This window comes from Diceros bicornis, chromosome 26 (assembly GCF_020826845.1).
Source record: "Diceros bicornis minor isolate mBicDic1 chromosome 26, mDicBic1.mat.cur, whole genome shotgun sequence".
Classification (NCBI taxonomy): Eukaryota; Metazoa; Chordata; class Mammalia; order Perissodactyla; family Rhinocerotidae; genus Diceros; species Diceros bicornis.
In genome coordinates, this window is record NC_080765.1 from 3,751,922 (window position 1) to 3,779,324 (window position 27,403).

At 44.1% G+C, this 27,403-nt stretch overlaps 1 protein-coding gene across 1 annotated transcript; it reads right to left on the reverse strand.

Annotated features, from left to right (window-relative positions):
- Positions 1-1,124: 1,124 nt before the first annotated feature.
- On the reverse strand, positions 1,125-25,678 carry PRKRIP1 (PRKR interacting protein 1). The gene is made up of 6 exons (XM_058569057.1): positions 25,520-25,678; positions 24,691-24,769; positions 23,710-23,810; positions 18,743-18,828; positions 16,846-16,913; positions 1,125-2,426 (listed from the first exon to the last, which is right to left on the reverse strand). Exons 1-6 carry the CDS (start codon positions 25,643-25,645, stop codon positions 2,329-2,331), a joined length of 558 nt encoding a protein of 185 aa, XP_058425040.1. The 5' UTR covers positions 25,646-25,678; the 3' UTR covers positions 1,125-2,328.
- Positions 25,679-27,403: the final 1,725 nt, after the last annotated feature.

Here is a 27,403-nt window from a genome sequence, read left to right on the forward strand (position 1 = left end):
GGGCCTTCAGCCTCCAGCCCTGGCACCAAGAGTAGCACCTGAACGCCCCTCCCCCCAGGTTTGGAAAGCAGCACCTAGGGCCCCCTCCCCATCAGGTGTGGGCTCTGCACAGCTGCTCCCGCAGAGTAGCACAGCGCTATGGCACAGGGGCTAGGATGATGGATTCTGGAGTCACACTGCCTGAGCTCAAAGACACCTCTATCACTTTCTTGCTGGGTGACCTGGGCAAGTTTCCAAACCTCTCTGTGTTCATAAATCTTGTTTGGTAAATCCCTATGGGACATCTAATTGAAGCGCAAACAGTATTCTAATACCAAGACCTAGGCCTGGCACAGAGCTGTCACATGAAGTGCTCATAAACGTTTGGTGAGTGAGTGAGTGGGCCTAACTTGTCTGGTGTTTCAGAATTCTTACACATGAGGTTTCCTGAGACAGCCAAGTTATGTGCACCTTTGCTCTTCAGTTCCAGATTCCTCCCCACCCATGAGCCAATCAACAAGGGCATTACTTAACGCTTCTCCCCTAATCATGGTGTTTTTGAGGGGGGGCCAAGTGGGAGCATACCACCCATCCCTTCTCACTGATGACAGCTAATTTTTCCCCTTTCCCAAATGAACACTACCCTGAAGACAACAGACCTAGAGTCACTCAACACAAGGTACCGATGACCCCTTAAAAATGGCCAGAAATGGCTACAGGACACCTCCTACCTAAACATCATTTTCTGAGATCGAGTAAAGGTGTGAAACACACATCCGGCCTGGCATCCTATTTGCTTAGCCATTCGCCCACTGCCCAACACACATCTGCTGTGGTGTCTCAATCAGCTCTGGCCAGATGCGCTGGGCAGAGGCAGGAAGTGACTCGCCCAGAGTCCCCATCTCAGCAGAGGCAGGGTCAGGACTCAAACCCACATCTCCAGGCTCCACGCTCAGTACCCTGCACAGCCTCCAGTGCAGGACAACGCCCACGAGATCCAGGCTGCAGCCTCAGAGCAAGAGTCGGGACACACATTTTGGAGGCAGATAAGGTAACCAACAGTTCAGACAGGAGAACAAAACATAAAACACAGAATGAACTAGCCAGTCCCTGACAAAAGAGAAACAGGGGTTTCAAAACGTACGCCCAGGGTGTGTGCTAATTTATTAGGGCTGACTTTCCATTTCAGCTTCCTGGCAGAGAAGCTGTCACTTGAACTGCTGAAGGGACAGCAGTGACCCCAGATGTCACATGGCTGAGGGCAGGGCCAGGGAAATCAATACAGCAAAAGTGAAAAGACACGTAAAATGCTTCTTAGTTTCCCTTCACTCAAAACCACTGTCCTTAATCCCATCAAATTCCATAAAAGGCATAAAATATATTTAGAAACTTGGAGATAAACAATCCAAAAAGTGAGCAAAGGCTCTAATTAGAAACCATCTCTGTTGCTCCTGTTGGCCTGAAAGGCTGCCCTTGGTCACCTCCCATTTTCTGTTTAAATCCCCTCTGACCTCAGGATGAAAATGCAGCTTTTGGCCAGTCCATCCCCGTCCTTCCCGCTCAGCCAGGATTCCACATACCCTCTACTGTGGTTCAGCCCAGCCTGGATTTTCTAGTCTCCAATTGTTTTTCCAAAAGCTCTTTTCACACATCAAGTTTCCCCTCTTATGGCCCAGCCCCCTGGTTAAGTCCCATATCTCCCTCTGCACATGCCGGGGGCTTCCCAACACACACCTGTGTACTGGGAGCTGCTAGGCAGGAGCACATATTCTGGGGTGCAGTCTGCACTCTCAGCTGAAGGACATGGAGACCAGGCGCCCTGCAATGTGAGTTAGCCCCAGAGCGAAAGCCATTTCCTTCAACGAGTCTGGGATCAGGTCCATGTACCAGGAAATCTCGAGGCCCCATCTCTATCATGTCACTTCACAGCCTTCTTCTGTAATCGACGTCACAGAGGTCTGAACAAAACCTTAACTTTTTCTGTTCTTTACTAAATAAACATGCCCTTCACAGAAACCAGCCCAAAACTTATCACTGTCCAAATACAAGCACAGGCACCAGGGGCAGAAGGCTACATTTTCCCCTTTTGGTGGGAACGTGAATGAACTCTGCTTTGCAGTGCCCTTGAGCGTCCAGGAGACTGTCGTCTCTCTCCCGCAGGCTCCGAGTCCTGCCGCCAGGGGGGCTGTGAGCAGTCAGGATGGGTTCCCACTTGCTTCTATCCAGCGAGGGCTTGGGAGGGAAACTGAGTTGAAACAGCCCCCCTTCCCCTTGGGTCGTTTGGAGGGTTTTCTGAGGTCCTGGTCACAGAGTGGGCCAGGGTCCAGAGAGCCGCTGTGGCAAACATCGTCATCGCCCCATGATGAAGCTGGGCTCGTCCTCCTCCTCCTCTGCTCCTGACGCCTCCTCAGAGCTACTGGACGGCTGTTCCTGGGACTGACTGGATCCTGTAATCACATGACATTCAGATCAGAGACACACAAATTCACTCAGAGAATCCAGGGGCACTTTAAAAAAGGAGGAGAGGAAAAACTAGGAACTAGCTGTTCCTGGACAGGACACTGAGGAGCCAGAGGAGGTCCTCACGTCCATCAGTTCCCAACGCCACTCCCTGGGTATAAAGGGTTGGTCACAAAACTGACCTACCACTGCTGCTGGGTAGATCTCATCCTTATAAAAAGGTCCAGTTGCACACACAAGAATCCCATAAATCGGGCCTCACTGCTTTTTATATGGCCCCTATCAACACCACTGTCTGTCACCTCGGCAGGGTGGCGTCCCCAGCCAGCCCTTTAACATTTAACGCTACACTGACAACACTCCTGCTGACGCCTCAAGCTCTCACCACAGTCTGCAAAAGGATTTTCAAAAACTATGTAGCAGATGGCTCTGCCCACCACAAACATGCCAGCTTGCCAGCTCTTCCCACAGACCCAGAAATCCTCTCTCTCGACACTCCACGTGCAGCTCTGAATTCCAGTGTTTTCCCTGGCCTGACTGCCAGTACCCACAGTGCAGCTGAGCTGGCCAAAAGCAGAGCACGCAGACAACTTGTTCCCAGCTCCTCCTCCTCTTTCCTGCTTCTAGGGAGCAGGGCAGTGGGCGAGAACTGGAATGGGGCAGAGGCAGAGCCCAGAGAAGCAGCACCGGTCCTCCAGCTCATGGTCCACTCTTGCGGCCACTAGCAGGCACAGTGCGCTCACCTGGGCCCACCAATGGGCCTCCTCCCTGCAGACGTGCAGGAACTCACTCCAGCACCCCCAGAGCCCACAGGTAGCCAGAGCTTCACTACCGCTGTCATCACAAAGTCGGACAAAGATCTTCAACGCGGGAGGCCTTGGGGTGCCCAAAGCACAGCACAATCTGAAATTCACCCTCACACCCTAGGATGGGACACTAGAGACCACTCATGGCCATGGGCTGAAACCACTGCTAAGATTGAATTTAATTAATTTAGGGTATTCCTCCTCCTCCAAAAAGAACAAGAAGTTTCAAAAGTACAAATGGTGAGCATGTTTTAATAGCTACTATTCGTTGAAGACCTACTCTGTGCCAGGCAGTGGGTAAGCCTTAACATACACTTTGTGTTTAATTCTAACAATAGCCTGTGAGGTAATCCATTCTACAGGTGAGGAATAAAGCTCGGAGAGGTTAAATAATTTGCTACTCAAGGTCTCATAATCAGTAAAACAAGGACCCAGGATTCAAATCTGGACTATCTGACTCTCTAGGCCTCTGCCTACCTTGCCTGCAAAAATGCCTAAGGAAACTGAGGCAAACAAAACAAGATGGAGGCAGGAGTGAGATGAGCATACTGAATGGACAGACACACGATGGAAGATGATTCAGCCTTGAAAAGAAAGGACATTCTGACACATGCTACAACAGGGAAGCACCCCTGACAGTGTGCTAAGTGCAAGAGGCCAGCCACAGAAAGACAAATACTCTATGATGCCTCTTATATGAGGTACTTAGAGCAGTACAATTCATCGAGACAGAGTAGAATGGAGGTTGTCAGGGGCTGGGGGAGGGGGGGATGGGGAGTAGAGTTTAATAGGTACAGTTTCCATTTTATAAGATGAAAAGAGTTATCAGGATGGATGATGGTGATGGCTGCACAACAATGTCAACGTATTTAACACCACTGAACTGTTACACTTAAAAACACTTAAGAGGGTAAATTTTATGTAATGTGTATTTTACCACAAAAAAAAAAAAAAAAAAAAGCATGCTATGGAGAGATTGAGTGAAAAACTGGAGATGGGTCAAAAACCTAGTTCTGAGCTCCCTGGACTCCTGTGGCAGTGTTCCCCCAGCTCTCTCATGTCATGACATGTATGGAAAAGGACATTCTATGGCACATGGGCAACTGGTCCAAGGCCTTGGGCACTCAGTCTCCACCCTGAAGGACGAGGGAATCAAGGCTCTGCCGCTTATAGCCCGTTCCCCATATACCAGCTTGGGAGCTCTGCTCTAGAACTTGGTCTCCAAGGCTGAAACTGCTCATTACTTCTGTTTTGGTCGGTAACTTAGTCATACTCTGTCTGCCTCAAGCCTCTCTAAGAACCACCAGCCACACTCACATAGGTCTGAACGCAGCAGGACGACAGCATACGATTTGATCTTTAATTCTCATCTTAAAGAAACAGTAGAACACTGATTAACCTGGATGTTTGTGGCAAGGTGTGTTTTAGATGCCTGAGGTGCTGATTAACAGAGAAGGGCTCAAAGCATTCCTTGTGACTGAGAAGGCCCTGGAAATGTAGAACCTCACTTAGGGCCGGCCCCGTGGCTTAGCGGTTAAGTGCGCGTGCTCCGCTGCTGGCGGCCTGGGTTTGGATCCCGGGCGCGCACCGATGCACCGCTTCTCCGGCCATGCTGAGGCCATGTCCCACATACAGCAACTAGAAGGATGTGCAGCTATGACATACAACTATCTACTGGGGCTTTGGGGAAAATAAATAAATAAATAAATAAAATTAGAACCTCACTTAATAGTAAACCCAGTTGATTCTTGTGGGTGGGAAGCATGTTGTTGGGGCCTAGCACGTTGTCGGGGCCTAGAAGTACCACTCTCGAAGAGAAACCTAGGAATCTGGTACACATTCAAGTCATTTGGTAATTCAACAAAATTATTTCACCCATTCATTCTTTCAACATAATAAATAAATAATAAACTGCTTATTACTATTATGCTTAATGTTGAGGACACAGCAGTAAAAAGATGCTGTCACACAAATTAAAACAACGAGATACCACTACACACCTATTAGAATGACCAAAATCTGGAAGACTGACAAAATGAAATGCTGAGAAGGATGTGGAGCAACAGAAACTCTCATTCATTGCTGGTGGGAATGCAAAATGGTGCAGCCACTTTGGAAGACAGTTTGGCGGTTTCTTACAAAGCTGAACATATTCTCATCATATGATCCAGCAATCACCCTCCTAGGTATATACTCAACACATTTGAAAGTTTATATCCACACAAAAACCGTCACATAAATGTTTCTAGCAGCTTTATTCATAATCACCAAAAACTGGACGCAACCAAGACGTCCTTCAATAGGTGAAGGGATAATCAACTATGGTACACCCACATGATGACATACTATTCCACGATGAAGAGGAGTGAGATATAAAGCCACGCAAAGACATGGAGGAACTTTAAATGCATTTTGCTAAGTGAAAGAAGCCAGTCTGAAAGGCTACATATTGTATGATTCCAATTATACGCCATTCTGGGAAAGGGAAAACTACAGAGATGGTAAACAGAGCAGTGGTTGCCAGGGGGTTGGGGTGGGGAGAAGGCTGAATAGGTGAAGCACAGGGGACTTTTTTTTAAGGCAGTGAAACTATTCTGTATAATATTATAATGATGGATACATGATACTATGCATTTGTCAAAACTCATAGAACTTTACAACACAAAGAATAAATCTTAATGTATGCAAATTTTAAAAATCATTTAGGATGTTAAGAATCCCAGGATGGAATGCAAAAGGTGACACATGAATCTAACTGTATTACAAATGGATGAAACGACCTCTGTGAAGGGGGTGGGGAAAGGTGCCGACCTAAGTAATTTTGGAAATAGTGGAGTCTATAAAACTGACGGCAAAAGGAACTGTACATAGCACTGTACTCTAGCTGATAAAGTTGTTTCCCACAGGCAACAGCTTAACAATTCTGAATCCACTATCCATGTACCCTGGAACTGAACAATTAAATAAATGGATGGTGGATGGTGGGAGCCAGGTTACTCACTATTTTAGCGGCAGGTTACAAACAGTTGAGAAGGCTAGAATGATCCATTCGGCAGTAGATTAGAGTTGGAGACATCAGTATAAACTCATATTTAGCTTAACATAGACAGACACAGATGGTTACATATAGAAGTATCTGTAGATATGCATATATATACTGGTTAGTACACACGTATATATTTTCTTGCTTTATCAGTTAAGAGGGCCTAAAAACAACACCCCAGTAGCAAAGAGCATACGTAGCTCCCAGATCTTGATTTTTCCAGTAAATACCATTCTCCAGTAACAGGAACCAGGCCTCCTCGGAGAAATGGCTGATTCTAGGTCTAGGGCAGGAAATATACAAGGTAAGTCCAGAATAATCTTGTAGTGCCAGAAAGTAAGGGAGAGCAAAAAAAAGGAAAAAACAAAACACAACAAAAATAAACCCAAAACCTCATAATGATGAGAGAGTATGTAAAAGGGACACAGGCGCCAAATGAAAGAGCTCCAAACGGCCAAAGCTGGAACGATTTAATGAACAAAAGAAAGCAGTGCTGGATTAAAGCCTAGAGTATACAATAAATATCCACGAGTCCATACTGACACAAACAAATACACGGGGGAGGAGAGACAAATCTCCCCTGCAGAAGAATTTCAAATAATTCATGTAGCCACTTCGCTCTCACGGAAGGGTGCATAACTATACCCGACTCTTTAAGTGTGGGCTGCACAGAGTAAGGACAGAGTGGGAAGGGGGAAAAAGGAGTAACTTTACTGCAGAGAATCCTGACAAGCACAGCCTCAGCCAGGTGATCAAGGTCAACATCAATAGTAACAAATCATCCCATTAACAAAATGAGGAATAAAAATCACATGATCATCTCAATAGACACAGAGAAAGCATTTGACAAGATCCAACATCCATTTATGATAACAACTGTCAATAAAACGGGTATAGAAGGAAAGTACCTCAACATAATAAAGGCCATATATGACAAACACACAGCCAACATCATACTTAACGGTGAAAAACTAAATGCCATCCCTCTGAGAAGAGGAACAAGACAAGGGTGCCTACTCTCACCACTCCTATTCAACGTAGTACTGGAGGTTTTGGCCAGAGCAATTAGGCAAGAAAAAGAAATAAAAGGAATTCAAACTGGAAAGGAAGAAACGAAACTCTTGCCATTTGCAGATGACATGATTCTATATATAGAAAACCCTAAAGAAACATTCAGAAAACTATTAGAAATAATCAACAACTACAGCAAAGTTGCAGGGTACAAAATCAGCTTACAAAAATCAGTTGCATTTCTATACACTAATAACGAACTAGCAGAAAGAGAATTCAAGAATACAATCCCCGGGCTGGCCTGGTGGCGTAGTGGTTAAGTTTGCGTGCCCCACTTTGGTGGCCCAGGGTTCACGGGTTCAGATCCTGGGCACGGACCTACATACCACTCATAAAGCCATGGTGTGGCAGTGTCCCACATACAAAATAGAGCAAGATTTGTGCAGATGTTAGCTCAGAGGCAATCTTCCTCAAGCAAAAAGAGGAAGACTGGCAACAGATGTTAGCTCAGGGCCAATCTTCCTCACCAAAAAAAAAAAATCCTGTTCACAATCACAACAAAAAGAATAAAATATCTAGGAATAAATTTAACCAAAGAGGTAAAAGATCTATACACTGAAAACTATAAGACATTATTGAAAGAAATCAAAGAAAATATAAAGAAATGGAAAGATACTCCATGCTCATGGATTGGAAGAATAAACATAGTTCAAATGTTCATATTACCTAAAGCAATCTACAGATTCAATACAATCTCAATCAGAATCCCAATGTCATTCTTCATGGAAACAGAACAAAGAATCCTAAAATTAATATGGAACAACAAAAGACTTTTTTTTTTTTTTAATTGATGTTTTAATGGTTTCTAACATTGTGAAATTTTGGGTTGTACATTTTTGTTTGTCCATCACCACATATATGACTCCCTTCACCCCTTGTGCCCACCCCCCACCCCCACTGCCCTGGTAACCACAGTCCAGTTTTCTCTGTCCATGTGTTGGTTTATATTCCACATATGAGTGAGATCATACAGTGTTTGAAAAGACCTCTTTTTGAATACCATGTCTACTCAGGCAAGGGAAACAAAAGAAAAAATTAACAAATGGGACTACATCAGACTAAACAGCTTTTGCAAGGCAAAGGAAACCATGAACAAAACAAAAAGACAACCCACCAACTGAGAGAAAATATTTGCAAATCATATATCTGACAAGGGGTTAATTTTCAAAATATATAAAGAACTCATACAACTCAACAACAAAAAAACAACCTGACCAAAAAATGGTCAGAGGATATCAACAGACATTTCTCCAAAGAAGATATACAGATGGCCAACAGGCACAGAAAAAGATGTTCAACATCACTAATTATTAGGGAAATGCAAATCAAAACTACAATATCACCTTACACCTGTCAGAATGGCTGTAATTACTGAGACAAAAAATATCAAATGTTGGAGAGGATGTGGAGAAAAGGGAACCCTCATACACTGCTGGTGGGAATGCAAAACTGGTGCAGCCACTATGGAAAACAGAATGGAGATTTCGCAAAAAATTAAAAATAGAAATACCATACAATCCAGCTATCCCACTACTGGGTATTTATCTGAAGAACTGAAAACAACAATACTAAGAGATCTATGCACCCCTATGTTCATTGCAGTATTATTCGTAATAGCCAAGACGTGGAAGCAACCCAAGTGCCCTGCTGTGGTTGAAAGGATAAAGATGTGGTATATATATACAATGGAATACTACTCAGCCATAAAAAAAAGACAAAATCGTCCCATTTGCAACGACATGGATGGACCTTGAGGGTATTATGTTAAGTGAAATAAGCCAGACAGAGAAAGACAAATACTGTATGATTTCACTCATATGTGGAAGATCAACAAACACATGGACAATGAGAACAGATTAGTGGTTACCAGAGGGGAAGGGGGTGGGGGGGGAGAAGTGGGTAAAGGGCCACATATGTATGGTGATGGATAAAAATTAAGACTACTGGTGGTGAGCACGATGCAGTCTATACAGAAATTGACAACAATGTACACTCCAAATGACACAATGTTATATACCTTTATGATTTCAATAAAATAATTGAAAAAAAATAGTAACAAGTCATTGTGACAGTATACAGCCTTGATATAATGTGGTAAGAACAGTACTCTCTCTCTTTGATCTTCCTCCCAAAAACAAATAACTCTAGTCTAATCATGAAAAAAACATCAGACAAATCCCAACTGAGGGACATTCTACAGAACACCTGACCCTCAAAATTCTCAAGGTCATCAAAAACAAGCAAAGTCTGAGAAAATGTCACAGCCAAGAGGAGCCTAAGGAGACATGATGATTAAATGTAATGTGATATCCTGGATGGGATTCTGGAACAAGAAAAAGACATTAGGTAAAAACTAAGGAAATCCGAATAAAGTATGGACTTTAGCTAATACATGTATCAATACTGGTTCATTAATTGTGACAAATGAACCATATTAACTTAAGATGTTAATAGGGGAAACTGGGTACATGAGAATTCTCTGTACTATACTATCTTTGCAATTTTTCTGTAAACCTAAAAGGAAAAGCTTTTTTTATTAAAAAAAAAAAAAAAAAAAAAAGACACTGTTCTACCCTGATGGAACTGAGATTACAGCTGAAGAGATAAGCACGTGACGTGATTTAGCAGATTCTATAACCAAGTATGTGCAAAACCCTCTGAGAGCAAGGGGAGGGAAAGGCTAGATGGGTTAGGTTGGGGTGGGGAGGGAGGGTAGGAAAGACTTTACAAAGAGAGAAAACACTGTAAGAGGAAGGTGCAGGATGAGCAGACGCTCTCCAGGCAGATGGGGAGTCAGGCAGCACGAAAAAGAAAAGAGCACAAGGTCTGAGCCTCCTCAGCAAGGCAGAAGAACGGAGGAGTAAGCTTGGCGAGAGCAGAGGGTGTGTGGAAGGGCGCCAGACCAAACTGGTGGAGAGATGAGAAAGGGCCAGATAGGGAGGGCCAAGAATGTAGGGGCTGCAGATTAGGTTTCCGGCAGGCAGAATCACCTCGTGGGTAAGCGCTGGGCCAGTGAAGACATACTATCTGGGATCAAATCCTGCCCACTCATTCCCTCTGCAGCTCTGCAGTGCTGTCACCACTTGCTGTCTAAAGTCCCTCATTTGTAAAATGGGGATAACACCACTGCTTACCTCACAGAGCCGCTGTGAGGACTGTGTGAGTTAATACCTGCAAAGCACTTACGACTGGGAGTACACAAATATTCAGTAAATGTTAGCTGCTGTTATTATATAAACAGAAGAATGAATGACAATCCAATCTACATTTTAAAAAGAGCTTTGGAGGGGCCGGCCCGGTGGCACAGCGGTTAAGTACTCGCGCTCCGCTGGCCCGGGGTTCGCAGGTTCGGATCCCGGGCGCACACCAACGCACCACTTGCCAAGCCATGCTGTGGCGGCGTCCCATATAGAGGAAGATGGGCATGGATGTTAGCCCAGGGCCAATCTTCCTCAGCAAAAAAGAGGAGGATTGGCATAGGTGTTAGCTCAGGGCTAGTCTTCCTCACACACACACAAAAAAAAGCTTTAGAGGCTGTACAAAGGTGAGTGTCAGGGGAGGTGGGGTGGGAAGAGAGTGAAGGCTGCTACTGTGGTCCTGCCAGATCTGGATCTAGATTTCTGTAAGGTTTTTACTGAATCCTCAATGAGACCCTGACTTCCTCTGGTCACATTCTTATCCATGTAGAGGAATAATTTTTAAAAGCCGGTGCTGGCAAGGATATCGTAAAAGTGTACACTGTTGCCCAGTGTTGATGGCAGTAAAAACTGACACTACTCCTTTGGAAAGAAACTGGCAATACATTTCAAGACTCATGAAATCTTTTCACAGTCTGTGACCTAGTAATTCCCACTACTGGAAATTTATCTTAAGGAAATAATACAGAAATGGGGAAGGGAGCCAGGTACATAATATTCACTAAAGCCTCTTCTAAAGAAGACAAAAACTGAATTAATCTAACATCTAACAAAAGGGAAGGGGTTAGGTATATCGTAGCACACCAACTGTTGGATATTATCAGTCACTGAAAAAATTATGAAGGACTGGAAATGACTCCAATGTTAAAGAAGCAAAACGGAAAACTGTTCATACACTGATTATGACAACAGACAAATGCCATGTGCATATGGAAAGAGACTAAAAGAAAATGGATAGAAAGATTATCTGTTAGGATGATGATATTGGAGCTTTCTCATTACTCTTAGTACTGTTTACATATTTTAAAATCCAGGAATCTGAGATTTTACTAACAGATTATAGGAATACTAAGTAAAATGCCACGTAGTGAAACTGAAACTGATATTAACTTTTAGTTTTAACCAGATAAAGGAATAGACTAGTAAAAAATCCTTCCTTGTACTATGGAATTCCAAAGACATGGGAAAATATTTGTGATATAATGTTGTATGATAAAATTAAGATAGCTATAAATACAGTATTTATATAAATAGGTTTATATAATATATATTAAAATTGAAATAGAAATATCATTAAAATGTTAAAGTGATTATCTTTATAAGGATTATAGATAATTTTTAGTAAGGATTATAGATAATTTTATTTTTGACTTTATTCTTTTCTACATATTCCAAAAAATTTCTAAAATGATCATATATTTATTCTCAAAATATCATACCTTTATTTTCAAAAGACATAGAGCATATGGATAGTTTTCCAACACAGTATGTTTAAGAATTTTGGCAGTGAAACAAACAGTTCAATCCAAAACATATGTTAGGTGTCTTCCAAACACCAGATACCAGCTGAGATATGACTCTTTACTGGCGCGATTTTGTCCCCTTCCTGACTAGGGAACATTTGGCAATGTCTGGAGACATTTTTGATTGTCAGTGACTGCGGGGACTACTGGCATCTAGAGGGTAGAGGCCAGGATGCTGTTAAACATCCTACAATGAACAGGACATAACTTCTCACAACAAAGAATTATCTGGTCCAAAATGTCAATAGTGCTGAGGTTGAGAAACTGCTCTCGGTATACCTAGTAACAAATCACCTTAAGGTCACCCTGAGTTTCTCTGGTAGGCAGGCCTATGGTAGAATACATCGTTTTGGGAGTTCAAGGCTTCTTAATAATCCACATTGGGTTAAGGCCATCCCAGGGCCTCATTCAGACAGGAGACCCAAACTGCAGCGTGTCTTCACTGAATTAGTGGACCAGTATGGACAGCAAGTGGGGATAGTTCCTCTCCAACAACAGGGCAGAACTTCTAGCCAGCTGCCCCTTATGGCTGTTTAGGAGAAGAGCCAAAAAGCTTGAGTGATTGACCTCCTAGTCCATCAAGAACCGGGAGGTGTACAGAGCCACCTTGTGGCACAACCGAGTACCACCGCATTAGGTTTCTACTCATTTCAACCAGACAGCTAGAAAAATCAATGAAAAATAAGGAAGGAAACTGGGAAGGCGAGGTAAAAGGCACACAAACCATTGTATGACGGTTATGCCTATAGCACTCTCTACCTGTGCATTTGGTACAAAGCATATACCATCATGCATTACTGTTAATCATTTTTTAATATGTACAGGTGCTAACTTCACAATTAAGTATAAGAGAAGGGCCCATGTACCAAAACAATGATTTTCAAATTTATCTGACTACAGCCCACAGTCCACATAGAAACTGAAAGAAAATTTCACAAAATACTTATTCAGAGTATGGTACACTCGGATATTTTCTAGTCTATTTTATTTGTGTTTGAAAAAATGACAGCTGCAACTTCTGCTCTGCTTTCATGACCCAGTGAGTAAAGAATCACCCTCAGTCTGAAAACATGCCATGCTGCTATGGTGCAACTCTATGACGTGACACCGGCACAAGCATCTTTCTTTTCGATAGGCTGAAGCTCAGGACGGGGGAGACCCAGTGAGAGGGCACAAGGCCATCTTAAACAAGTGGAAAGCTCTGGATGAAATCTGCCTGAAAGTACTCAAACCTGCTGTGTGCTCACAACTATTCTTTATAGCCTTGGGCAAATTAAAGAAAAGTGACTATAAACTGCATGGTCACATGCACCTAATGTCTAAAAGGGCCAGAAAAGGGAGAGTCGGCTGAAGAAACCCCAGCTCTGTGATGCTGCCACTTGTCTCTTTCAGCTCTAGAAGCGACTATTAAAAAGTTAACATGTGATTCCAAAGACCCAATACAGGTTCATTAAGTACAAACTTAGAGCAAACTAACCTGTTTCTTGTTCTGAAAGCCTTCTTAGATTTACCAGTGAGGGAACTCCCCCAAAATATGGTATATCCTAATTACAGCAACATGTTTGGCAAAGTTATCAAATTGCATTTTATATCTAGAAAGATACAGATATAATTTTAGATCTAGAAAGAGTTTATCATTTTACAAGCTAAAAAAACAGTCTGCCCAAATAGGAGAAGCCAGATGTGTGAGGTCAGGGTGAGCCAGAATGAGAGCTGAGCCTGGAACTTACGTCTACTGTACCTACCCCATGACCTCAAATTACCTTAGTTTCCTATGACACCTCTGTAGGTAAGATGAAAGAGTGAGTCCGGCTGATTCTTAAGCTGGAGATTTCAGTGAACGGGTCTGTGCCAGCCTAAATGGAGCTCTCTAGTGGATGCTGGAGGGCTCTGGCCCCGGCTCAACATTTTTACCAATGACAAAGAAGGTGTGTTTATCAAACCCACCCATGACAACACTGGAAAGACATGGTAACATGCTGAATTCCAGAATCAGAATTCCAAAGGATTTTGGGAACCTGAATTAACAGAGCTAATAACACCAAGTTGAAATACAAAAGAGCTAAATATAAAGTCCTGTATTTGGATTCAAAAAACCAAATAGAGGGTTCCAGGTAAGACAGAGCAAGCACATTTGACCCTGTCTCTCCACTGAATACAGCTATAGGACCCGGACAGAAGACATGGACTCTGGAGAAGCAAGCAGATTGAGGAAAAAGACCAGAATACAAAGTGCCACTGGAACAGTATTGAGTTTCCTGGCCTCTTTTTTCCCTCCAGTACCCTTGAGCCTGGACTCAGGGTGATCCAATATGCAGAAGTGGAGACTGAATACAGACAGACAGAGCTCCAAGAGAAACCTTCTACTTCTGGTTTGAGGAGTAAGAAAGGGGACTCCTAATGACCAGAGTGAGGGAAACCCTTGTGTTTCTTCTCTTTTCTCCATTCTCTCATACCCTAGCTCCCAGGCAATGCCACCAGGGTCACAGTGGCAACAGCGATTGGGGTGGCAATGGGTGCTTGCAGGCACAAAAACTTCGACGGTAGGCACCCTTTCTCTCAGATCAGGGAGCTGTGGTACTAAGCTGGTCAGGCAGGCCCCTGCTGCTTTTCTTCTCTTCCTCCCACCACTCGGCCCTGGAAGCAGGCACAGCTGCAGGAAGTATGTGGCAGAATGCATAACTAAAGCCCCAGATTTCTGGGTGGAAGTCTGAAAAGGGGAGCCCCACGAAACCAGAAACTACAGGGGAGATTACGGAGAGGGAGGAGATTAGAAGAGACACCCTGAAGTCATTTATGGACTCCTGGGCTCATCCTGACAGCGCAGGCATGGATCTGGCCCTAATCACCATACCAAACACTCTGAGAACCCAACTCAAAGAACTAAACCCTGAACGGCCACTGGGCGGCACACGCAGAACACACTTAGCACAGCAAAAGCTTTGAACACCAAACTGACACTGGAACCACACCCCACAGAAGGCTGGTCAGAACCTGTGTTCCGAACACAATCAGGTTGACTGCCTGCTAAAATAAACATCAACAAGACCAGAGCCTCATGATAGAACATTCAAAATGTCCAAGACACAATAGAAAATTACTTGGCATATGAAGAATCAGGAAAATCTGAACGTGTGTGGGGAAAGATAATCAACAACACCAATACCAATATGACCCAGATAGATGCTGGAATTACCAAATACTTTAAAGCAGATATTTTAAAAGTTTTCTAGGAAGTAAGAGCAAACACTCTTGAAACGAACGGAAAGATAGAAAACTGTGGCAAAGAAATAGAAAGTATAAAAAAGAATGAAATGGAAATTTTAGAACTTTTCTGAAAAACAATAATTAAGATAAAAAATTCACTGGATAGGATCAATAGCAGAATGCATTCTCAGTCCTTTCCATCTGGGGACCCTCTCTCCCTGATTCTCAGCCCAGGGGCTTCCAGGAAAGTGGCTGGCACCTCTGGCCTTGTGATGAGTTCAGAGGTGGGCAGGACTGGCAGCACTGTGGGACAGTGACACATTACTCACTCCTATTCCATTTTGTTAACAAAATCTCATTTCTGTCTAGGGTGGCAGGGTATCCAGCTCCCAGTGATGGATCACGATACGTTAAAGATAGTCATGACAATTCTGTTTTCTACTCATCTACCCTGATGGCAGCAAGGAATGGCAAAGTGACCTAGTACTGATCAATGAGATATAAGGTGTCATCTGCTGGACACTTCTAGGGGATCTTTTCCTCTTCGTTTAAAAAAAAGAAACACCAGAGAGGTACTTCTTTTCCCCCTTCTTCCTGCTTTGAACACAGGTATGATGCCACGAGTTGCAGCAGCCATCTCACGCCCAGAGGACAAAGGCTAAGAGAACTGCATGGATGCGGGGTCTAACACTACTGAGCTGCTGAACCACACTGGGCTGCCACTTACCACCAGATTTATTGTTACGTGAGAAAAACCAACTCCTCTTTGTTCAACTACTTGCTAGTTGAGTTTTCTGTTTCTTGTAGCCAAAAGCATTCTTTTTTTCTTTTTTTCTTTTTTTGGTGAGAAAGATCAGCCCTGAGCTAACATCTGCCAATCCTCCTCTTTTTTTTGCTGAGGAAGACTGGCCCTGAGCTAACATCCATGGCCATCTTCCTCTACTTTATATGGGACGCCGCCACAGCATGGCATGACAAGCAGGGCGTTGGTGCCTGCTGGGGATCCAAACTCGTGAAGTCCAGGCCACCGAAGCGCAGCGCGTGCACTTAACCCCTTGAGCCACCAGGCCGGCCCCGAGCCAAAAGCATTCTTAACTGACTTGCCAAGTGATTCAGTCAGAGCCAAAGAGACACAAAAACACTTCTGCTAGGCACATCCTCTCAGTCTTTCCTTCTGGACAACACTGAGGCAGGGTGCAGCCCTAGAAATAGCTACAGATACCTCACAACCACATGGAGGACATGAGCCTACCTGAGGACAGGGAGCCAGGGGACAGAGGGAGACAGCGAATGCCAATAATATCACTAAACTCCTTTACTAGCCATGCCTAAGGCAAGGTCTGTCCTGGACTTAGCGTGAGCCAGTATCTTTCTTTTTTGCTTAAGCCAGTTTGGTTTTCTCACACTTGCAATTAAGTAAGTCCTAACTAATAGAAATAAGCTCTCATTTCTTCAGCAGTCAGCCAACCAGCTCCAAACTCTAAATCTCATTCTTGACAGGTCAGCTACTATCATCAAGACTGAGAAGGTCACAACCAAGAAAAGTGGGTACCACTCACCTTCTTCTTGTGTCTTCTGTTCAAGTTTCATCTTCTTTGCCAATAATTTCTTCTCTTTTAACTTCTGGCTACAAATGCAAAATAACTAGTCATGTGCCAAATAATGACGTTTCGGTCAATGACGGACTGCATATATGACGGTGGTCCCAAGAGGTTAGTACCATATGGCCTAGGTGTGTAGCAGGCTATTCCATTTAGGTTTATGTAAGCAAACTATGATGTTCACAAAACGCCTAATGACGCATCTCTTAGAAGGTATCCCTGTCGTTAAGTGACACATGACTTACATTAATTTCTTAACTACCTTAGTGTATATTTTAGAAAATAAACATCTACTTACAGGATCTTTAAAGACTTATAATTACACAAACACTACAATAATAAAATGAAAGAAATACTTTCTCATGATTCTGCTACTCCAATATCATCATCATGAAGCTGTTTTCTTCATGGACCAAGAACAAATCCTCGTGAGTCCTGAGGTGATGAAAGCAATCTCAGAAATGCTGGAGATGCTTTTTCATCCCAGATATTTAGGGACTGTCTTTAGAATCCTGCATGGCTCTCTAAAAGTTGAGGGAGCATTTATTAAAACACACACACACAGGCAGCCTGTATACTCAAGTAGTCACTTAAGGAGGTCACAGACCTTAAGGAAGAAGCTAAATTGGAAGTTTGCTCACAGCACCTTGTTAAACTTGACATTAAAATACAGACATGAAGGAGACACAGAAATCCATGCGATCACCAAAGTGCTGACCTCCAAGCTTTGCAGAATCTGCAACAATTTTGAAACTGGCAAACAGCCAGTGATGATTAAGCAGCTAGTAACTATGGGGGATTGGAATTTGCCAGCTCAGAGTATGTCTCTGCCTGAATGACATTTTGGCCCCCACCCACCACTAACTAACCAAAGGAGTTTGGGATGGGAGGCCTGCCCCCAGAATAGGCCATCACCATAGACATCTCCGGTGTCTGGGTGGGTCCGTGCTAAGCCCATTCTTAGCTCTGGTTACCCTTTATGATACATTTACATTTGAAAAGAAAAATTTCCATCTGTAAAGGTATCTTCTTCCCTATACCAGGAAGAAGGGGGGGATGGCCTTACCTAGAAACTTATCAGAACAGAAGATGAGGACTTAAATCTGCATAATAAACTTACGCATTGTTAACTGTGCTGTTTGGGCAATATGCTATCTGACTCCCACTAGGTTCCTATAGGTAACATCCCCCTGGAGTTGGGGTCACCATGGTAATGGATGTTTGAGCTATTTTTCTCAGGAACTGAACCGCTTGTCTACTTGGGGCAGACTGAGACCACCAACCCATCAACTGGGCCCTTTTGACGGCAAGAGGTTAGAACTCCACCCTCAGGGCAGGCTAATGCCGCCATTCTGTGAACATGTGTCCTACGGAGAAACATGAAGCCTGACTATGCTTGCGCAGATCATCAATTACCTCATCTCTCCTCACTTCCAATCATTTCAGACCCCCTTGCCCCCTTCCCCATAAATACCCGAGTCCCTATTTTTGGGGAGGCAGATTTGAGACTTGTTCTCCCATTTTCCTCACTTGGCTGCCTTGTGATTAAACCCTCTCTCTCTGCAATCTGGTCGTCTCGGTGATTGGCTTTCTGGGCGGCAGGCAAAAACAGACCTGGTGTGGTAACAATTTCAAGGAGCTGTGGAGACTGGCAATAAGTGACCTGATCTGTCCCCCAAGTACTAGAAGAAAAGCCCTTCCTCTACCGGGTTGCTCCACTGTGGGTTGTAACACCCAAGACCTCTACAGGTCATATAGGTGAACTTCTGACTGCAAGGACTCATTCACCAGTCATCTACCCTCCCATTTCCTGCCCTTAAGTCTCATTAGTTATGGGATGCTGCAAAGCCCTTACCGCTTTTTTCGACGCTTTGCAGTTTGCTCCTCTGCAGCAATTTTATTCCTTTCCAGTCTCTTCTGAAACTCTGCATCCAACTTTTGCTGCAAAAAACGACCGTATCATTTAGACACACTTGGGGCTGGGTATGAGAGTCATACCACTGGGGGCGCTATAGGCACATCCAGGTCTCCAGGGCCACTTTAAGGGGCAGCAAATCAATATATGGCTCTCTGATGGCTAAGGAACTCTTTCAGTCCATTAAGATACCACTCATGCACAACAAAATATGAGAGAGACAAAGTATGAGAGGGAGCACACTGTGTATTCCTTGAGGGCAGGGGCAGCACTACCAGCTCTGTTTGGCCAGGGTATTGGATAGTGTGACTTTTAACAAGAAATATGTATTTGGTCTTTGTCCACTGTTTCTGGCACATAGCTCCTAAAACCCTTATACACTCCCTATATAAGAGCCACAGGGGGATCTTTTATTATATTTAGTTTTGTTCGCCGCAGTTCCTGAAATAGCTCCAGAGATAAACGTGAAATGGGTGGCTTTTGTTATTCATAACAAGCCCCTTTCAACCACACAAGTTGATGTTAATAAGTGACTTTTGGAAAGCCCCTAAGGAAGAGGGGTGGTTGTCAGAGGAACCTTCTGCCCCATTTCCTGACCTCCAGGGAGTGAGAGTGGCTGGAGGCTAAATTAATCACCAACGGCCAATGATTTAATCAATCATCCTTTCTTAGTGAAGCCTTCAAAACCCCCAAAAGGATGGGGTTTGGATACCTTATGGGTTGGTGGACATGTGGAGGTGCTGGGAGAGGGGATGGAAGCTCTGTGCCCCTTCCTCCATCTGGCTGTTCCTGAGTTATACTCTTTTATAATACACCAGAAATCTAGTAAGTAAGATATTTTCCTAAGTTCTGCGAGCCCCTCTAAGCAAATTAATTGAACCTGAGGAGGGGATCATGGGAAATCTCTGATTTACAGCCAGTCCCTCAGCAGCACAGTTGACAACCCTTCAAGTGGTGGTGGGCAGGAGGCAGTCTTGCAGGACTGAGCCCTTAATCTATGGGATCTGACCCTATCTCCAGGCAGACAGCGTCAGAACTGAGTTAAATTACAGGACACTCAGCTGGTGTCACAGAATTGCTTGGTGTGGGGCAAATCCCCACACATACAGTAACCAGAAGAGTCAGAAGTGTAATAAGAGTATGAGAGCAGAGGAGACACACAAGAGTGGGTTTTTTCTTTACAGACAGTGACTGGAGCTCATCAGATGGACCGGCCAGAGGGCCGGAAGCATGGAATTTCCAAGTCCTAACTAGCTACAGATATCAAATGACCGATTCGAAAGCTACCTAACACATACTGCCATCACCTGCTACTAACACACACACACACACACACACACACACGTATATGTGAGTATATATACCTACACGTATATATCCATCCCTTGAATTATTTCTTCCTAGCAGCTCCCTGCTTCTAAGCCTCAGTTTCCTCATCTATAAAATGGGGGAAATAATAATTTCTCTCTCCCAGAGCCTTTAGGAAGAAAAATGAAATGCAACAACCTACAGGAAAGCACTTGTAAACTACAAAGACATCTACTAATATCAAGTGTCATCTCTATTTCTTCTAGTCACAGCCATAAAGGTCGATGGTCTGCACTTCCAAGCTGTGTGGATCTGCTTAGAGTGACACAGAAACTCTCTGAGAACAGAAATTATAGGAAGGGTCTCCTTGCAAGAAGGAAATCAGCTTTATTAGAGGACAACTAGAAAGCAAACTAAAAGCACTTGGTTTGTTTGGAAGCTGAGCTGTAAACGTCTCACTCTGTGCTGCTCAGGCAGCTACACTGACCCAGTGAACTGAACAGGGCCCTCGGGCTGCTGAACTTGGCTGCAGCAAGGCTCAAGCAGGAGCAAGTCAGATGTGCTCTGCTGGTGGCGACGTCCTATCAGTCACTGGGAAAGGGGAGAATGCTCTTGCCTCTCTTCTTTTTCTTCTAACCTCAGAGCCTATCTTTCACCAGGTGAAATAAAAACCTTTGCACCTATGTGGATTCAAGGTTTGTGAAACATTTTTCTGTATTTTCTCTGGGTCTTTAATCAATATATAAAAACTTCAAACTAACTGATGGTATTTCAGACAACAAGCTTGCTCTATTTCCTCCCCTCTAAAGTAGTTTAAAAATAAAAAAGTGCTTCCAATAGTCTGTATATACAAAGTTTTGTTTACCCCTGAGAGTGGCAAACCCATCACAGCGACCTGGTATAACTGTGTAACAAACCACCTGAAACTTCCCAGAGGAATTGAGAATGTCACAAACAGGGCAGCAGGAGCTGGAGAAGAACCACCACCATCTAGGGGAACCACCACCATCTAGGGACCAAGAAAGGCTGCAGGAGAAGCAAATACAGATGAAAACCACCGTGGCAATGATCCCATTCTGTTCCAAAATCATAGTTTTCAAACTCAATTTTGGCCATTCCAATCAATATCTATATATTTTCTTCTGTATCTTGTCTGTCTCTTTTGGTTTAATATTTCCCCTAGTGTTTTATGTTGAAAAATTTCAAACACAGAAAAGTTGCAAGAATTACACAGTGCATATGCCAACCACCTAGATTCTACAACAGACATTTTGCTACTTGCTTTATCACGTATCTATCCACCTGTCTATACCTCTATCCATCCATCAATCCATCTTATTTTTTTTGATGCATTTCAAGGTAAGTTGCAGACACCAGAACATTTCACTTCTAAAGATTTAAGCATGCATATCATTAACTAGAGTTTAATATTTATTTATGGTTTTCCTTTTTTTTTCCATTTAAGGTAATACTTATATACAACAAAACACCCAAATCTTGAGTGTACAATTTTGATCACCCCAGATACCTCTTCCCAGTTAACTCCTCACCCAACTCCCAACTGCGTCTCCCAACAGAAACAACTACTGTTCTGATTTTTTTTCACATAGATGAGTTTTACCTGTTGTAGAACTTCATATAAATGGAACCATACAATATGGTTTCGTTTGTACAAGACTTCTCTCATGCAGCATAATGTCTTTAAGAATCACTCCTGTTGTTGCATGTATCAGTAATTTGTTCCTTTTTATTGCTAAGTAGTATTCTATTTTTATGAATGTAGTTTAATTTTTTTCTCTTTTTTTGGTGAGAAAGAGTAGCCCCGAGCTAACATCCATTGCCAATTCTCCTCTTTTTGCTGAGGAAGATTTGCCCTGGGCCAACATCTGCACCCATCTTACCTTACATGTGGGACGCCTGCCACAACATGGCTTGATAAGCAGTGCGTAGGTCCGGGCCCAGGATCTGAACCTGTGGACCCTGGGCTGCTGAAGCAGACCGTGCGAACGCAATCACTATGCCACCGGGCTGGCCCCTGTTTTAATTGTTTAAAGTATTTTATCTCCTTTATATAGGAAGAAATTCTAATTTTCTATATAAGAAGAGTGTCTAATTTTTTTAAACCAAATTATTAGAAAATCAAATGCTATTGGGTAAAGCGGTTTCCTCTTTCATAAAAAGCAGACAAATGAATATCATTTTAAAGTATCTGCATCTCTCTAAAAGGCACAGATGTATTCCATGAAGTAACAGGCATCAGGGTCAGACCAAGGAAAAGGACTTTTCCAGTGCATGCTGTAAAATTAAGAACAAGGGGCAATCTCTCATGCACAGTATTAAGAGGAGAAATCAGATCTACAAAATCGCAAAGAATTAGCCAAATAATATTTGATTTTTATTAATAGTAAGGTAGGTAAATAGTGGAGCGCTATACACAGGGCAGTATTCTTTTCCTGATTCTCACTAACAGCTAATAATAAAATATAAAGGACCACTTAGCACCACTGCAATCAAACAACTTAAAATAGCTTTAAACAAATGTGGTGAGATATATGCAAAATTTCCAAAAATCACAACTGAGAAATACAAAAAGATTTAAACAAATGAAAAAAAGACAAAGTTTCTACAGGAGATGACTAAACACTGTAACATCCATTCTCGTTCAAGTTAAGTGAAAGAATTAACTCAATTCTAGCAATGGTGTGGATAAAAGAACTCCAAAATGCAATTCAAAAAATAAAACAAGTGAAATGTCCAAAAGTATTTTTTGTGTGTGTGTGTGAGGAAGATTAGCCCTGAGCTAACATCCGCTGCCAATCCTCCTCTTTTTGCTGAGGAAGATTGGCCCTGGTCTAACATCCGTGCCCATCTTCCTCCACTTTATACGGGACCCCGCCACAGACTGGCTTGATAAGCGGTGCGTCGGTCCACGCCCGGGATCCGAACCCGTGAACCCCAGGGCGCTGAAGCAGAGCGGGCGAACTTAACCGCTACACCACTGGGCTGGCCCCCAAAAGAGTATTTTTAAGAGCAACAGGAGAGAGGTTTTGGCTCTTCCAGTCAAGTAATAGAAAGCTTAACAGTTCTTATAGCACAATTTCTAAAGCAATTCTTGGTTCTAAATCAATTATTATTGGAGACCGATCATGAAGAAATGCCAGCCTCCAAGCTAGAAAACTCAAAGCAGCAGACACATGAAAGCACACTACTATTCACACCAAACACACAGCTAACTGGAATTACAGGTGTTCAGCCAAAAAGAGAGAGAATAGAGAAATAGTGACTCAAGCGGTGTGGGAGATTCCGCTTTCTACTCCATTTCACGGCAAATGGCCTGGAGGGGAAAGCAGACTCTGTTGTGTCCTTCTACACGCATGGAAGTCTCCCTCCCCTCATTCATCTCCTAGTGTGAGCATCTTGCTGTGCTGAGTCTGACCTAAGAGTCTACTTGATGTCTGTTTCCCATGCTGACTTGAGAAGGCAGCCCTCGCACAAGCAACAACCAGGTATATCTACTGTTCTTCCGATACTTTTCTCTGAAAGTTCTAAGTGCACACTGCCCAAACCCAAGGGCTCAGCCAGCCTCCTCGCTCACTGACCTTCTCAGCCATGGCATCCATGTAGTCCTGTCGCTGGTACTCTCTCCGGCGCAGATGCCTGTACACATGGAACTCTCCACTGCCGGCCCCTGCACTTGAACCTATAGCCGAGACAGTCCAGAGGTCCTGATGAAATCCAGTTGCCAACACAGGCTACCCTTAATCAAAAGGGAACCAAAGAAAGAAACTGAAAGTAATGGAAGGGTTTATGCCTGCCCTATTCCCCACTGTACTCCAGAATCGAGCACAGTGCCCGGCATAGTGGAGGCATCATTCAATATTTGTGCATAAATGCTGGATGCGAAGTCACTAAAAATTCCACTCTAATGCAGTATTAAGAGGAGAAACAGCCTGTGGTTCAGTAACTAAAAACCTAGAAGACAGCCTACGACCTTTCCCCACCCCCCCACCAGATGATTTCACATTTGACATGCTAAATTTCTACTTAGTTGAAAAGACGTCCATGATATAACAAGTGAAAAAAGTAGGTTACCAAATAGTAAGGGGAGAATAACCATATTTTTGTAAAAACATTTTTTCTTAAGCATGAGTGGTTTGACTATTAAAAAAAAGGTTGATTATAAAGCATGAGCGGTTTGACTATAAAGAGGTTTGGAAGGCTATCTCAGAATGTTACAAGTAGAATGATGGAATTACAGGTGCTTCAAACTTTTTCATAGCTCTATTATTTATTTTTATTTATAATTAGGATATGTTAATTTACAACCCAACAAAACAATAAAACTATTCCCATGTAGAAAAAAACAATACGACACATTATTAAAAATAACGCAGAAGAAAATTCTCTAAGGCCAAACCATGAGCAACAATACCCCTTCGTTGTAGGAGCAAAATACTGAACTAGTGAACTTTTTTTTTCCTATTAGAGATCTAATTAACAAACACTAACTGCAGCGTTTTTATATCCACACCTCAAAAATTATATTTACATACTCTCCCCCCCCCAACCAAAGACATTACCCATTACATCTCGGACAAATTCTGGTGGAGGTCGAGGTGCCCATTCAGTCATTTTTTCTGGAATTGGAACTGCTTTGTCCTGCAATATATAAACACGAAAGCATTTTAAGTATAAACCTGCGGAGAGAGTCACATCTCTTCTAACCAAAGAATTTTAACTGGACTGGTGAAGTAAGGCGGCTTTGCTCCTAAGACCCAAGGCTGAGTTTATCTTCCCTCTGTCTTAGCTTTACTTCATCCTGTATACTTGTTGGGGTCTATCACAGCCCACAGCCTTGCCAGGGCTACACTTTCCAGAGGAGAACTCAGAAACCTAAGTCACCACTCATGGTTGGAAACCTCCAACTTTAACCCTACTGTAAGAGGAGAGTCAACTCTTTCTAGTCAAAGGCATAAGAGACTTTCTCATCCAATTATTTTTATGATTGAGGGGACCCAGGCTCGGACGGGGGGAGTGACTTGTCCCAGGTGTCTAGGCCAATGCCTCTCTAACAATCGGTGCCGCTTAGAAGAGAATAAACCCTTGTGCTAACCCACTGATTCCATCTTTCCAGTCTAACGCTTCTGTTCATGGAAAGTTAACTGGAAAGGGTCTTAGAGCACGGGAAGCCGCTTCACAGCGCCCTCATCTAGGCGAGACTCTAACATACGAACAGAGGAAGCTCACTATCTCCGGGGTAGTCTACTCCTTCCTAAGGACTGGCCCTGGGGTTCGGGTACTAAGTTCCTGAGTTTGGAGGCGGAGGAGGTGGGCTCGCGGGCCCTCAAAGGCGCCCGAACGGAAGGGGATGAGACTCGGAGGGGCCGTCGAGCCCGCGCCCCGTCTCACCGGGTTCTTCATGAGCCGCTCCAGCTTGAGCTTCTGCTCCTCCGCCGCATTCTTGGGGATGACGAGCGCTTGCGGCTCTTTCTTGGGCCTCGGCGGTCGCACAGAGGCGGCGGCAGAGCTCGCCATGACACCCTGCCTACTTCCTTGGCGAGCGGCGGCTGCGGCACGCACGTATGACGACAGAACCGCGCGCCAGCGACGCAAGCGCAGTCCCCTAGGCGGGCAGGGCTGGGGCGGAGTCGCAAGCCGGAAGCAGGCTGCTGAATATTCATGAGCCTGTGGCCGGGTGGGTTATTTTGATCAACGCTGTTTGATTTCATTTCCTGTTTCTGAACAAATCCCGGCAGCCGCAAGCTCACGTCCCTGCGGGGGAGGTGGCCCTGCATGCCCGAGGGTCCGGCCACCGCCGACCTCTCCAGTCCCCGTGCGCGCTGTGGCTCCCCCGGCGCCTCGCTAGTGGCTCTCAGCGTCCCCTCCCGCCCCCGGGCCTTTGTCCTCGCCATTCCTTGGGTCTGGTCCACTCGCCCTCCCATTTCTGACAGTCTATTTATTTAAAACAGCGCAAACAAGTCACTGTGAGCTCCCTGAGGACTGGGGCTGCGTCTCTTTTGTCCACGGGGCACCTAGCAAAAATCTACCTCGGTCGAGAGAAGGAGCCTTTCTTATGAGAAAAAGAAAAGCTGCTCCTCACATCTGGGAGCTGTCCTGGCACTTACAGCTAGGCCTTGGTGTTCTCTTGTTGGACGTAAACAATTTCCCAGAACACCAACATCACACAAGGCCATTCTGCGACCGTGATGGAGCAAGGCATAATCAAGACGTTCTGTAATCATGTTTGAACTCAGATGAAAACAAGATTATTGTTGGAACGAGAAAAAGACCAAACATTTTCCCCATTCTGGCTAATATGAATAACTGCTGCTTCTTTACAGCAGTAGCCTGCATTCATTCCTCCCACTTTAAATATTTATTAAGACATCCATTCATAGAATTGCCACCATTTCCTGACAGCACCTAATCCAAGTAGAAGCCCACTTACTTGAACCCTCTCCCAAATCACTTAATCCAAGCCCAAATTCTATAATACGTCCTCTTTAACACCCTCTTGTTGAAGTAAGTGCAGGCTTCCTCTTTGAAAGAGGCAATAAACCTGATTTGTTCAAGTACAGATGTGTCCCGGGTGGTCTTTACAATTGATGTTTTTCTTGTTTATCATTTGTTGCCCTCTAGAGAGTGGGAGTTCTGTCTTGTTCACTACTGTATTCCCAGTGTCTGGGGCAAGGCCTGGCTCACACAAGGCGCTAAATAAACATTAGCGGGATGACCCTGGGATCTTGGGGCCAGGCACCTCAGATACTACCGCTGCTGCCGCCTGCTCAGCCTGGTCAGCCCAGGACAGCTCTCCCACTGAGTGTCCAGGGGTCAGAAGGTGACCCCGTGACAGAGTGCTGTGTTAGTGCTCTAAGGCGATTCCTGACCACTTGATAGTGGTAGTTTTCCAGGGGCCAAGGGTGATGAATTAGGGGAAGTCCTTGAGTGGCCCAAGTCCGTCACTGGAACCTAGGTAGGGTTTGGCCTGGACATGGTCGTGGACGCACCACCCTACATCACACTCCCCAGCCACCTGGGGACCTCACTTTCCCCAAACATGCCACACACACAAAGAAAGATTTTACCCGGAGTCTCTTTTTCTCCCTAGAAAACTTCTACACATCCTTCTTAGCTTGGCTTAAATTCAACCTCCTCCATGAAGTCTTCTCTGATTGCCCCTTCAGCCCCCTCCTTCAGGCAGTCAGTTGCTCCCTTGTTGATGCTGCCCCTGCTCTGGGTCCCGACGGCTGGCATGTGGTAGTTACCACAGTGTGTCCTCACCATCCGCCTACC